The sequence below is a fragment of the Crinia signifera genome, chromosome 1 (genome assembly GCF_055691185.1).
Source record: "Crinia signifera chromosome 1, ASM5569118v1, whole genome shotgun sequence".
In the NCBI taxonomy this organism is placed as follows: domain Eukaryota; kingdom Metazoa; phylum Chordata; class Amphibia; order Anura; family Myobatrachidae; genus Crinia; species Crinia signifera.
Genome location: NC_139217.1, coordinates 430,602,816 through 430,617,266, shown reverse-complemented (window position 1 = coordinate 430,617,266; position 14,451 = coordinate 430,602,816). Strand labels below are relative to the sequence as shown.

The following is a 14,451-nucleotide window of genomic DNA, read 5'->3' as shown; positions in this document are numbered from 1 at the left end:
GGTGCGGTGATGAAAATGCAGATCTTGTGGCTTTTCCTGTTCCCCAAGCAAGCGAGCACTAGAGCCCATCACTCATATTACACTCAGGAAAGGAGTGGCTGCATGACCTGGCAGCGAAAGGGAAAAAGCCCTGTGAGTAATCAATTTACATTCACTGGTGACAAATGTTTATGTCCAATATTAACGTCACCTGGCTATTCACAGGTTCTAAACACCCCTGAGAGGTAGAAAAACAATTGTGTTAACAATACTTACATGGGCAGAACAGTAATATGATAGCAATTCTAGTATTCACCCTAGGGACGTAGCAACACAAATGTCACACGTTCAAACGTTGTATAGTACATTGGGGGGTTGCTTTCACAACCTCTACCCCAAATCGACGCTTAATGCAATCTTAATAATCCCCTATTACAACTAACATATGCAAATATTAATGCAAAAAGTCAGCTGTTGCAAGAAGAGTTGTCCTTTGCGGTGCTGCTCCGATGCTAGACTTCCGGGTCTGAGACAGCACTGGCTGCAGGGCATGCTGGGAGGGAACCGTGACGGATCGCTCACACAGCGCTGCCGAGAGAATCCCGTAGGCTTCTATAGCGTATCGTCAGTTTTTGCTGGTAATTCCCTACCTGCGGTGCCCCGGCTAAAGGGGCTTCAGTGTATACAAAAATGTGGTAAAAACCCAGAAAAAAAATGGATTTTAACCACATAATCAATTTAGTAAATCCCGCCTTGTGGCTGGTGCAAGAGAAATCATCAAGGGGCTACAAAATACACACGTACCGAATACGCAATTTAGCATATGGACTTTATTTTTTCCTGTTATCACATGGCCACACAAACAAACACTCAATAGTTAATTTTCTATTTGTCAGAAGCCAATTAATCAATGTGTTCTTACAGTGTGTGAGGAAAATAGAGCTCTCTGTGGAAACGGTATCATGATGACAGATAGACAGTGTCTAGGTACAGTCAAAAAGTCAATATCAATATCATGCACAACATGTAATAGGTCTAGGGTAACAATAGGACAACAGATGAAAGGTCAACAGTGCTTATCAACAACAGGTCAAAAGGTCACCATGACAACAGTCAATGCATGTTTTCTGGGTCTTTCCCAACATTTGCTTGATTTACTATCAATGATTGGGTAAAGCAACCTGTTGGGAGCGCAGCAGTAGTGGCGCAAACCACTTTGACCAAAGCATGGCAGGCGAAGATTTTACCCAAACCATTGTAAAAACTTTTCATGTCAACCTTTTGTACTGGTCATCCTCACCTACTGTCGACATTTTGTACCGGTCAATCGAATGCATGTCTGCTATTTGGTGTCAACGTATTGACTTTCTAGCTAAAAACTCCTTATCTTCTATACCGCACATAGAAACACAAAAATTTAACTCAGGACCTTGGGACTGTGGGGCAGTGACGCAAACCGCTACATCAACTGTGCTGTCACAGTCCTAGTCCCCTATGAAAAAACCTGCTGTGTATAAAGCATACAGTAGATCAGCAATTGTACATTAGACAAAGTCAATTAGGTTGAGACAACATTGTAAACGCAGTATTAATAGTTACAAATATATAAGCATACTAATAACCACAGTAATACCTACGGTGTATGAATAATGGACTCTGAAATATATGTGTTATAGTTATTACAGGCCACCGAGGAGCTATCTGGCCATAGGACAACATAAAGAGCAGGTCATAGAAATACTATGTCATCCATGAGGGGGAACTATCTAGAGAAAACTAAAAGTGACGACATTTATCATATATATAGCTGTACACAAATGATCTTTCAGAGGGAGAGAGAACATGATACAGAGTTCAGGTGATAGAGAACACTTACAGATACGGTGGAGCTGGGTGTATTCGTTCCATACCCAGATGAAGGCAGAGAGGCCAAAGACCAACGGCGTCCATCGGTCCTGTTGATCAGTAAAAACAGTGCATTAATAAGTCACAGGATTTACTTTGTATTCATTACATACACTTAGACTGTTTAAGAATATGCTTTAACAGCCAGCACAATATTTACTTACATTTTACACCTTTTTAGGCCCTTCTCATATATACATAACATAGGTTATTATAGTTATGTGTCAACAAGCAGTATATCATTTATATATTTACTCAGTGATGCAGATAGGGTCACAGGGAGAGTTTGTCAGTGCCTAGAAACCCCTCCCCCAAGTAACCACAATCAGAACAGCACCATTTGCAGCATATTGCAGTGATTTGTGGGTGTCATTTGGCTACACCCCCTTTAATACACCCATGAGGGACTGATCTTTATGATGCAGTTTACCAGGCTTCACACTCATCAATAGCATCTTTCCTCTGAAGGTATATATATATAGATATATATATATCTATATATCGATATATCGATATATCGATATACAGCGTTTAGGCTCCGCCTTATTTTCGTTCTGGTAGATATATAGATATATATATATATATATATATAAATCCCGACAGGGTCAAAATCCCGACATATAAAATCCCAACAAGGGGTACTTATGTAATATCTGGGCTCCCGTTTTTCTTATGAGACCGCGTCCGCTCGCCACGCTTCGGGCACGGTGGCTCGCTGTGCTCGCCACACTATATAAAATCAACTCCATGCGTAGTTGGATAGTAGGGGTATGAAAAAATGGGGTGCATTTAACATGGGAGCCCAGATAATACATAAGTACCCAACAAGGTCATAATACCGACATATAGAATGTACAGGTGAAACAGTCAACATGACTTTCTGTCGACAGGTTGCGAGGTCGACATGGGTTTTTCCATTGTTTTTTGACCCGAATGTCGACATGGACACAGAAGTGAACCGCAGCCCCTAGCATCGCTCACTTTATTCTCCCACCACGCCCTAGTGGATGGTAGGGCATGAAATACCGCCTGTCGGCACATGCCGGGTCAAAATACAGTAAAAAAAACCAAGTCGACCGCGCAACCTGTCGACCGAAAGTCATGTTGACTGTTTCACCTGTACATTCTATATGTCGGTATTTTGACCTTGTCGGGATTTTAAATGTCGAGATTTTGACCCTGCCGGGATTTTGACTGCATCCCATATATCAGTGGTTCCCAACCCTGGTCCTCAAGTACCCCCAACATTGCACATTTTCCAGGTCACCCTGCAGGTGCACTCATTATTCAGGCATATTTGAAAAGATCCACAGGTGGAGCTAATTATAGCACTTGTGATTCTGTGTGGAGACCTGCAAAACATTCACTGGGAGTACTTGAGGACCAGGGTTGGGAACCACTGCCATATATAGATAGATTCTAGTGGTTTACCCTACATGAGAAGGAGGTCCCTACAGGAGCTTTAAATCGCTGACACCAAATCAAGACGCTTTTTTGGTTCAGTTAAAGAGCTACAGGACAGCCATTAGAAATTATTTTACCTATAACCCTTGTGGTTTTTTATATATGAAGATTATCTCATTAACCCCTTCCTGACAGAGCCTGTTTTTGCCTTCCTGACAGAGCCCTTTTTTTCAATTCTGACATGTCTCACTTAAGTGGGGATAACTTTTTTTTGCTTTTACTTATCCCAGTGATTTTGAGATTGTTTTTTCGTGACACATTGTACTTCAAGTTAGTGGTAAATTTTCGTCGATACAGTCTGTGTTTTTTTGTGAAAAATACCAAAATATCGTGAAAAAATGGAAAATTTAGCGATTTGCAAAATGTTAAATTTTCTGCTTGTGAGACAAATAATCTTACCACTCAAAATAGTGAATAACTAACATAGACCATATGTCTACTTTATGTTGACATCATTATTTCAACTTCCTTTTAATTTTTTGGGACACTAGGAGGCTTACAATATGAATAGCAAATTCTCAAATTTTCAAGAAAATTTCAAACACTGATTTTTTTAGGGACCAGTTCAGTTCTGATGTGACTTTGAGGGACTTGTATGTGAGACACCCCCATAAATGATGCCATTTCAAAAACTGCACCCCTCACAGTATTCAAAACAGCATTTTGGAAGTTTGTTAACCCTTTAGGTGTTTCACAGGAATTAAAACAAAGTGTAGGTGAAATTTCAAAATTTCTTTTTTTTTGCAGATTTGCAATTTTAATACATTTTTCTAAGGAACACAGTACATTTTACTAGAGAAATGTGACTAAAAATTGATTCCCCCAATTCTTTTGTTTTCATAAATATCCTATATGTGGCCCTAGTGTGCACGGTGACCAAACCACAGGCTTCATAATAGAAGGAGCACCTACTTGATTTTGGAGCCTCCTTTTTATGAGATTATTTTTTAGGCACCATGTAGGTTTCTAGGCACCATAACATGCTAAAAGTTAGGAACCCCCCCACAAGTGACCCCATTTTGCAAACTACACCCCTCAGGGAATTCAGCTAGGGGTATAGTGTACATTTCAAACCCGCAGGGGTTTCACCAATTGTGGTACAACTGGGCAGTGAAAATGAAAAATTATTTTTTTTACACAAAAATGCAGTTCTGGCTCCAAATTTGTCATTTTCAGAAGGTATGAAGGAGACAAAGCACCCCAAAATCTGTGCCCCAATTTCTCCCGAGTACAGCAATGCCTCACATGTGACCAAAAAATACCAGTTGGGTGCATGGCAGGACTCAAAAGGGAAGGAGTGATTTTTGGATTTTGCAGCTCAGATTCTGGTGGAATTTTGGTGGGTGCTATGTCGCATTAGCAAGACCCCCCAAGCACCAATACAGTGGAACCCCCCCACAAGTCACCCCATTTTGCAAACTACACCCCTCAGGGAATTCATCTAGGGGTATAGTGTACATTTCAAACCCCCAGGGGTTTCACCAATTTTGATACAAGTGGGCAGTGAAAATGAAAAATTACATTTTTTTACACAAAAATGCAGTTCTGGCTCAAAATTTTTCATTTTCAGAAGGTATGAAGGAGAAAAAGCACCCCAAAATCTGTGCCCCAATTTCTCCCGAGTACGGCAATGCCTCACATGTGACCAAAAAATACCAGTTGGGTGCATGGCAGGACTCAGAAGGGAAGGAGTGATTTTTGGATTTTGCAGCACAGATTCTGGTGGAATGAATGGTGGGTGCTATGTTGCACCAATACAGTGGAACCCCCCCACAAGTCACCCCATTTTGCAAAGTACACCCCTCAGGGAATTCATCTAGGGGTATAGTGTACATTTCAAACCCCCAGGGGTTTCACCAATTTTGATACAAGTGGGCAGTGAAAATGAAAAATTACATTTTTTTACACAAAAATGCAGTTCTGGCTCACAATTTTTCATTTTCAGAAGGTATGAAGGAGAAAAAGCACCCCAAAATATGTGCCCCAATTTCTTCCGAGTACGGCAATGCCTCACATGTGACCAAAAAATACCAGTTGGGTGCATGGCAGGACTCAGAACGGAAGGAGTGATTTTTGGATTTTGCGGCTCAGATTCTGGTGGAATTTTGGTGGGTGCTATGTCGCATTAGCAAGACCCCCCAAGCACCAATACAGTGGAACCCCCCCACAAGTCACCCCATTTTGAAAACTACACCCCTCAGGGAATTCATCTAGGGGTATAGTGTACATTTAAAACCCCCAGGGGTTTCACCAATTTTGATACAAGTGGGCAGTGAAAAAGAAAAATTACATTTTTTACACAAAAATGCAGTTCTGGCTCAAAATTTTTCATTTTCAGAAGGTATGAAGGAGAAAAAGCACCCCAAAATCTGTGCCCCAATTTCTCCCGAGTACGGCAATGCCTCACATGTGACCAAAAAATACCAGTTGGGTGCATGGCAGGACTCAGAAGGGAAGGAGTGATTTTTGGATTTTGCAGCTCAGATTCTGGTGGAATTTTGGTGGGTGCTATGTCGCATTAGCAAGACCCCCCAAGCACCAATACAGTGGAACCCCCCCACAAGTCACCCCATTTTGCAAAGTACACCCCTCAGGGAATTCATCTAGGGGTATAGTGTACATTTCAAACCCCCAGGGGTTTCACCAATTTTGATACAAGTGGGCAGTGAAAATGAAAAATTACATTTTTTTACACAAAAATGCAGTTCTGGCTCACAATTTTTCATTTTCAGAAGGTATGAAGGAGAAAAAGCACCCCAAAATATGTGCCCCAATTTCTTCCGAGTACGGCAATGCCTCACATGTGACCAAAAAATACCAGTTGGGTGCATGGCAGGACTCAGAACGGAAGGAGTGATTTTTGGATTTTGTGGCTCAGATTCTGGTGGAATTTTGGTGGGTGCTATGTCGCATTAGCAAGACCCCCCAAGCACCAATACAGTGGAACCCCCCCACAAGTCACCCCATTTTGCAAACTACACCCCTCAGGGAATTCATCTAGGGGCATAGTGTACATTTCAAACCCCCAGGGGTTTCACCAATTTTGATACAAGTGGGCAGTGAACATGAAAAATTACATTTTTTACACAAAAATGCAGTTCTGGCTCAAAATTTTTCATTTTCAGAAGGTATGAAGGAGAAAAAGCACCCCAAAATCTGTGCCCCAATTTCTCCCGAGTACGGCAATGCCTCACATGTGACCAAAAAATACCAGTTGGGTGCATGGCAGGACTCAAAAGGGAAGGAGTGATTTTTGGATTTTGCAGCTCAGATTCTGGTGGAATTTTGGTGGGTGCTATGTCGCATTAGCAAGACCCCCCAAGCACCAATACAGTAGAACCCCCCCACAAGTGACCCCATTTTGCAAACTACACCCCTCAGGGAATTCATCTAGGGGTATAGTGTACATTTAAAACCCCCAGGGGTTTCACCAATTTTGATACAAGTGGGCAGTGAAAAAGAAAAATTACATTTTTTACACAAAAATGCAGTTCTGGCTCAAAATTTTTCATTTTCAGAAGGTATGAAGGAGAAAAAGCACCCCAAAATCTGTGCCCCAATTTCTCCCGAGTACGGCAATGCCTCACATGTGACCAAAAAATACCAGTTGGGTGCATGGCAGGACTCAGAAGGGAAGGAGTGATTTTTGGATTTTGCAGCACAGATTCTGGTGGAATGAATGGTGGGTGCTATGTTGCACCAATACAGTGGAACCCCCCCACAAGTCACCCCATTTTGCAAACTACACCCCTCAGGGAATTCATCTAGGGGTATAGTGTACATTTCAAACCCCCAGGGGTTTCACCAATTTTGATACAAGTGGGCAGTGAAAATGAAAAATTACATTTTTTTACACAAAAATGCAGTTCTGGCTCAAAATATTTCATTTTCACAAGGAATGAAGGAGACAAAGCACCCCAAAATCTGTGCCCCAATTTCTCCCGAGTACGGCAATGCCTCATGTGTGACCAAAAAGTGGCAGGACTCAGAAGGGAAGGAGTGATATTTGGAGTTTGCAGCACAAATTCTGGTGGAATTTTGGTGGGTGCTATGTCGCATTAGCAAGACCCCCCAAGCACCAATACAGTGGAACCCCCCCACAAGTCACCCCATTTTGAAAACTACACCCCTCAGGGAATTCATCTAGGGGTATAGTGTACATTTAAAACCCCCAGGGGTTTCACCAATTTTGATACAAGTGGGCAGTGAAAAAGAAAAATTACATTTTTTACACAAAAATGCAGTTCTGGCTCAAAATTTTTCATTTTCAGAAGGTATGAAGGAGAAAAAGCACCCCAAAATCTGTGCCCCAATATCTCCCGAGTACGGCAATGCCTCACATGTGACCAAAAAATACCAGTTGGGTGCATGGCAGGACTCAGAAGGGAAGGAGTGATTTTTGGATTTTGCGGCTCAGATTCTGGTGGAATGAATGGTGGGTGCTATGTGGCATTAGCAAGACCCCCGAAGCACGGTGAAATTATGAACCTAATATTCCATAGATGTGTGGTATAATTTAAAACACTCCTTTATACATAGGCCGGGTTTGTCGGGGCAAGTGTCACACTGGAAAATAGTTTGCTTTCTTATTCCCTTTTTATAGCAAACTTTGCACCTTTTTTGTGTCCTGCCCTTTTTTCCAGTGGAGGGGATTTCATCAGGAAAATGCTGCCCTGGTACAATACGGGGGCCAGTACTAGAAGTACTGGGGCCCTCTGCCTGCTGGTTCCCAAATATTAGGCCCTTTATGACTTCCTCTTGAAAGTGCATAAATGTCCCCCTCTGGCCGGTAGAACGGAATAGCACGTAAGCGTTATACAGTGCCATCTGGATGATATACACGGCCACCTTCTTGTACCAGATTTTTGTTTTCCGCAGGGCACTGTACGGCTTCAGTACCTGATCTGAAAGATCCACTCCGCCCATGTACCTATTGTAATCCAGGATACAATTAGGTTTTGAGGTGTGGGTACTGGTACCTCGTACAGGGACGGAGGTGGTACTGTCTCCGTGAATTGTTGTCAGTATAAGGACATCCCTCTTGTCCTTATATTTGACCAACAACATATTTTCGGTGCATATTCCCCTGCTTTCACCCCTTCTCATTACTTGGGCAATGTGCGTTTTTGGGAGGCCTCTTTGGTTCTTGCGCACAGTACCGCAAGCTGCTGTACCTCTTGAACCAAGGGCCTTAAACAGGGGGATGCTAGTGTAAAAGTTATCCACATAGAGGTGATAACCTTTATCCAGGAAGGGGTGCACTAAATCCCAGACAATTTTCCCACTAACACCTACGAGGGAGGGGGGGCATTCTGGCGGTTGAATTCTTGAATCCTTCCCTTCATAAACCCTAAACCTGTGGGTGTACCCTGAGGTGCTTTCACACAGTTTATACATTTTTATGCCATACCTTGCCCTCTTACTGGGAAGGTACTGGCGGAATTTAACCCTTCCTTTAAAATGTATAAGGGACTCGTCGATACAAATAAATTTTTCAGGGATGTACACCTCTTCAAATTTGGCACTGAAATGATCAATGACCGGCCTGACTTTGAATAGCCGGTCAAAGGTGGGATCATCTCTGGGTGGGCACTGTGCATTATCGGTGTAATGTATGAATTTAAGAATTGTCTCAAATCGAGTCCGGGGCATGGCCATACGGTAAAATGGAGTACTGTACAGAACATCTGTACTCCAATATTGCCTAATTTCTGGCTTTTTTACTATGCCCATATGAAACACCAGACCCCAAAACGTCATCATCTCTACTGCATCTACAGGGGTCCACCTAGCAAATGATGACGTGGGGTTTTGAGCAATAAACTGCTGGGCATATAAATTAGTTTGGTCCACCATTAAATTTATAAAATCATCAGAGAAAAATAATTTGAAAAAGTCAATTTCTCTGAGACCTGTGGAATCAAATTGGATTCCTGGCATGGCCAAAAACTCAGGAACCTGGGGCTCAAAATTGTCTGGTGGTGGGGTCCATACTAGATCAATTATTGGGGGGGGAATCTCAGCTGATCTACGGGGGCGTCTTTGAGGGGGTCCCTCATCAGCAGAGGAGGAAGAGGAGCTTAAGGCAAATCCTTCAAATTCCCCGCTTGCATCACTGGCTGTGTCAGAGTCAGAAGCAAGCATGGCATATGCCTCCTCCACTGAATACATTCTCCTGGATGATTGGGAGGACATTTGGGAGGACATTTGGGAGGACATTTGGGATGCCATTTTTATTTTTGTGTTACCGGTAGTGAAATGTTTCAACACGTGTATAGTGTAGGGGGGGGCACAAACTTTATTTCAATCCGGGGGGTATGTAGTGTGTAGTGTGTATGTGGTGCAGAAAAAAAAAAAAATACTTTATACCAATAAAAAAAAAAAAAAATGAAGGGGTTAAAAAAAAAAAAAAGGAAGGGGTTAAAAAAAAAAAGGTCCTGCGCCAAAAATTGAGCACAGATGTTGGTCAGTAACGTCTGTCACTGAACAGCGCTCAAAGGCAACAGGAATTTGATCAAAAAAAAAAAAAAAAATAGATCAACCCTGTGCCGAAAGAGATGATCAGTGATGTACGTCACTGATCAGCGCACAGCGGCCACAGGACACCCACAAAATCACAGTGTGTGTAAAAAAAAAAATTAAAAAAATACCCCACAGCACACACACAAAAAAAAAAGGTGATCAGTGATGCGACACTGATTACCAGTGAGGTGCAGCAGGTGCACAACCTTTGGTGCAACTGACAGGTATATATAAAAAAAAAAAAACCTCTGTACCCCCAAAAAAGTTGCTGATCACCTCAGATATAGTGATCAGCACAAAAGGCGGGGACAGCAGACACAAAATTTAGCACTCTCTATCACTATCTCTCTTTATCTCTCTATCTCTCACTATCTAACACTATCTAACACTCTATGACACTGCAGCAGCAGCACTCACAGGTATATCTATATATAAAAAAAAAACCTGCGCCCCCAAAAAGTTACTGATCAGTTAATTTATACTGATCAGCACAAAAGGAGGGGGCAGCAGTCAGTTATATAAAAAATATATAGCACAATCTGTCACTATCTCTCTCTATCTCTCTCTATCTCTCTCTCTCTATCTCTCTCTATCTCTCTATAACTATCACACTGCAGCAGCACAAAATATAGCACTCTGTCAGTAGGCCTCTCTCTATCTCTCTCTCTCTATCTCTCTCTCTATCTATAACTATATCACACTGCAGCAGCACAAAATATAGCACTCTCTGACACTATCTCTCTCTCTATCTCTCTCTATCTCTCTCTATCTCTCTCTATCTCTCTCTATCTCTCTCTATCTCTCTCTATCTCTCTCTATCTCTCTCTCTCTATCTCTCTCTATCTCTCTCTATCTATCTCTATCTATCTCTCTATCTATCTAGCTAATACTAATACAGTGCAGCAGCACAATATCACAGTATGGCACAATTATTGCACAGGATCCAGGAAGCAATCAGCAGCGATCAGGTAAGTATTGCAGCAAGTATTTCTGGTCAGTATGGCGGCAGGGGGGTACGGTGACCGCACTGCACGCTTTCCAGACCGGAATGGCGTCTGCAGTGCAGTCACCGTTAGTTTAAATCTCCCTCCTTGGCTGTGATTGGTCCGTCGGTCCGACGGACCAATCACGGCCTTTGGGGGCGGGCGGGGTGAGGTGGGGTGACACCAGTGTCACCCTTACACCCCGCGGTGATTGGTGCTGTACTTTACAGCACCAATCACCTCTGATCCCGTGTCACCGGCGAACGTTATTCGCCGGTGACACAGGAAAACGCTGTGAATGGCTGTTCACACTGAACAGCCAATCACAGCGATCGCCGACGGGGGGGCGGCATCGCAGCCCCCCCGGGGCATGCACGGACATGTCTGCTGTCAGGGACAGCAGACATGTTGAAACTGTCACCGCGTCTATAGACGCGGTGACAGTTTAAATCCATGACGTACATTTACGCCATGTGTCGGGAAGTGCTTCCCGACCATGACGTAAATGTACGTCAAATGTCGGGAAGGGGTTAATGATGGCGTTTTTGCAAAAAGGCCTCCCATAATCACGGGTGGACACTCACCCCCGTTCCCGTAATTAGGGATTAAGGATCGGTTATTAATTTCAATATAGTTTTTCACACGGGATCACATCACCAGTGGTTCTTTTTAAAGATTGTAAACTGTTCCCCTGATGAAGTCTTTGTAAGACGAAACGCGTTGGGCCACTTTTTATACTACTTTTGAAGAAACAAATAAAACACAATATTGGAAAATCATTTGGAGAATCACTTTATTCATGTTGTGGAACTCTACGGAACGGTGGGTATTGTTTCCATAGCCCTCAGGAAACATTGTGGTGAAGCAGCTGAAACTAGCATATAAGCATGTGGAGGAGTATTGGGATATATATATATATATAGATATATATATATCTATATAGATATATATATCTATATAGATATATATATCTATATATCTATATATCTATATAGATATATATATATATAGATATATATATAGATATATATATATATATATATATATATATATATATATGAATGGAATGGGCACTCACCAAGGTCTAGGTAATCAAAACAGCATTTTATTTGTACCAAGTTGACATACCATCCGACGCAACGACACGTTTCGGTCTACATGAGACCATCATCAGGAATAGTGCAGCAATGAACAAAAACATCAGCAGAAAAACAACCTGACATCCATCCCTGGGGTGTCCTTCCCCAGGGATTGATGTCAGGTTGTTTTTCTGCTGATGTTTTTGTTCATTGCTGCACTATTCCTGATGATGGTCTCATGTAGACCGAAACGTGTCGTTACGTTGGATGGTATGTGAACTTGATACAAATAAAATGCTGTTTTGATTACCTAGACCTTGGTTAGTGCCCATTCCATTCCTCTATACTATGATGCCTCTTCATCCTATGGAGCACATCCCCTTTGCACTTTGATGAGATATGAGTGCGGATTCCTTGGAAATTTATATATATATATATATATATATATATATATATATATATATATATATAAATAAAACATATACTGGAAGACTGTTACAAATTAAATTGGAAGGCTGTTACAAATAATAATTTAGAACTCTTTGACTTAAGGTACCCATACACGTTACAATTATTGCATACAATATTGTATACAATATCGCATCTCATTGCATCTTATTGCATCTCGGTTTTGCGATGTGCTGCACATACTTTTTGTATTAGATCTCATCGCAAAACCGAGATCCGATGAGATGCGATATTGTATACAATATTGTATGCAATAATTGTAACGTGTATGGGCACCTTTACATTTATGCCCAAGTGCTACTAATTAATGATGCTTACCTACAATCAAATCTAGCATGGTACACAGTATGCCTGCTCCAATGTTCTGTTAGGTTGCTATTGAGGAGCAGGGAACGGGACACCTTCCCGCAGATGCCCATCCACGGTCCTTCAGTTGCTATTGAGGGTCATACGCCTGTCACTGCCGACTAAGAGCAATGCACGGGATCCCTCCCTACAAAGCCCCCCACCCATTTCCCTGATGACACTTAGATAAAACTTGCCTGGGAAAATGACCTACTCAGTGGTGAAAACCGCATCACAATCTGTTTCCTGGTTTCAGAGTTTATCATAAGCAGACGTTCTCATTTATAAATCCTGAACCCACTCCAAGGGTAAAAAAATCACTGGAATCAATAAGCATACAGGGTGCGCTCCATAGTGCATTAAATGGTAATAAATGTATTTAAGAACAACAATGAAACAGTGGCGGTTGGTCATACCACCACATGATACAGTCGGATCTGGGCTCTCTGCAGTTTTGACAGGCAGACCCTTTTGATGTACAAGTCACCTCGACAAGTCAGTAGACCACGGTCCTATGCAAATCGTCTCCCAGGACTTCATGAGAGGGCTGACCTAGCTATCTTCCTCTTCCTTTAGGTCTGACCGCTACCATTGGTACTTGATGCTTACACGTTTTTTTTTTTCATTGTTCTTAAATAAATTGGTTACCATTTACTGCGCTATGGAGTGTACCCTGTATGTTTATTGATTCCAGTAAGATAGATAGATAGATAGATAGATAGATAGATAGATAGATAGATATAGAAACCACAACTCATGCAAACCATGTGTTTGTCTCTTTGTTTGTTACTTTGCTGTATTTATACACTGTATACAGGGCTGGCAACAGAAATTTTGGGGTCCGGTCCACTGGTATCTCTGGGGCTCCCTCCCAACTCTGTCCCCCTGAAGAGATGGAATTTTCTGACATTGCATATTGAATATGTTGCATCGTGTGGATCAGTGCGTTGCATGATATCACTAAACTCATTAGTAAGGAGAGTCGGACAGGTGACCAGACCAAAGGGAGGTTACCAGAGGTCCGAATAAATTCCTTTGCAGGAATCCAGGCGGACGGGTGGCTGCCTGATGTCCATTGCACTGCCGCATCAATGCTTACTGCCCCATAGCCCCTCAGAACCTTGGGGCCCCTCACAAGGTTGGGACCCGGTACAGGAGTCCCCTTTGCCCCCCCCTGTCGCCTGCCCTGACTGTATATATGGCATTATTTCTACATTCTCTGTGTCTCAAAATTCCGCACACATGGCTCTGTTTCAAATTTAAGTTTTAGCTGCAAGGATTATTGTCAGGTCCTTAATGCAGTAATGTTATGCTGTTGTACTAACATACTGATTGCCAGTTATTGGAGACAAAGGAACAGAAAACGTAGGTGCTATTTTTAATAAACATTACATGTCAGATAACACAAGGAGCATGTGCATGACAAACTACGCATGTAAATTAATAAATCATGAATTATATGCTAGCTAGAAAGCATTAGAAAACAATTAGGCAAGATTAGGATACTAATTAAGCGCTAACGAAAGAACAATTGTGCCCCATGTACTTTGGGACTAAATTTCTACCTTCGTGCAAATGAGAAATGAGCTGATGCGCTGGGAGAAAAGTTCCGCGGGCTGTCTTGCGGGCTGCTTCCTATAGGGAAATGGGGAGAATGAGAGCATGATTACATTATATAGTATTATGCAAGTAGTATACATAGAAAT

The 14,451-nt window shown here is 42.1% G+C and overlaps 1 protein-coding gene across 9 annotated transcripts in view; it reads right to left on the bottom strand.

The window, feature by feature from the left end:
- MAST4 (microtubule associated serine/threonine kinase family member 4) overlaps positions 1-14,451 on the bottom strand; it is a 510,888-nt gene that overhangs the window by 85,147 nt on the left and 411,290 nt on the right. For all 9 annotated transcript variants that reach the window (XM_083152444.1, XM_083152461.1, XM_083152453.1 and 6 more), the window contains 2 exons: positions 14,311-14,380; positions 1,856-1,934 (listed from right to left, as the gene is read on the bottom strand). In XM_083152444.1, coding sequence (XP_083008570.1) covers positions 1,856-1,934; positions 14,311-14,380 — 149 coding nt within the window. The remainder of the gene's footprint in view (positions 1-1,855; positions 1,935-14,310; positions 14,381-14,451) is intronic.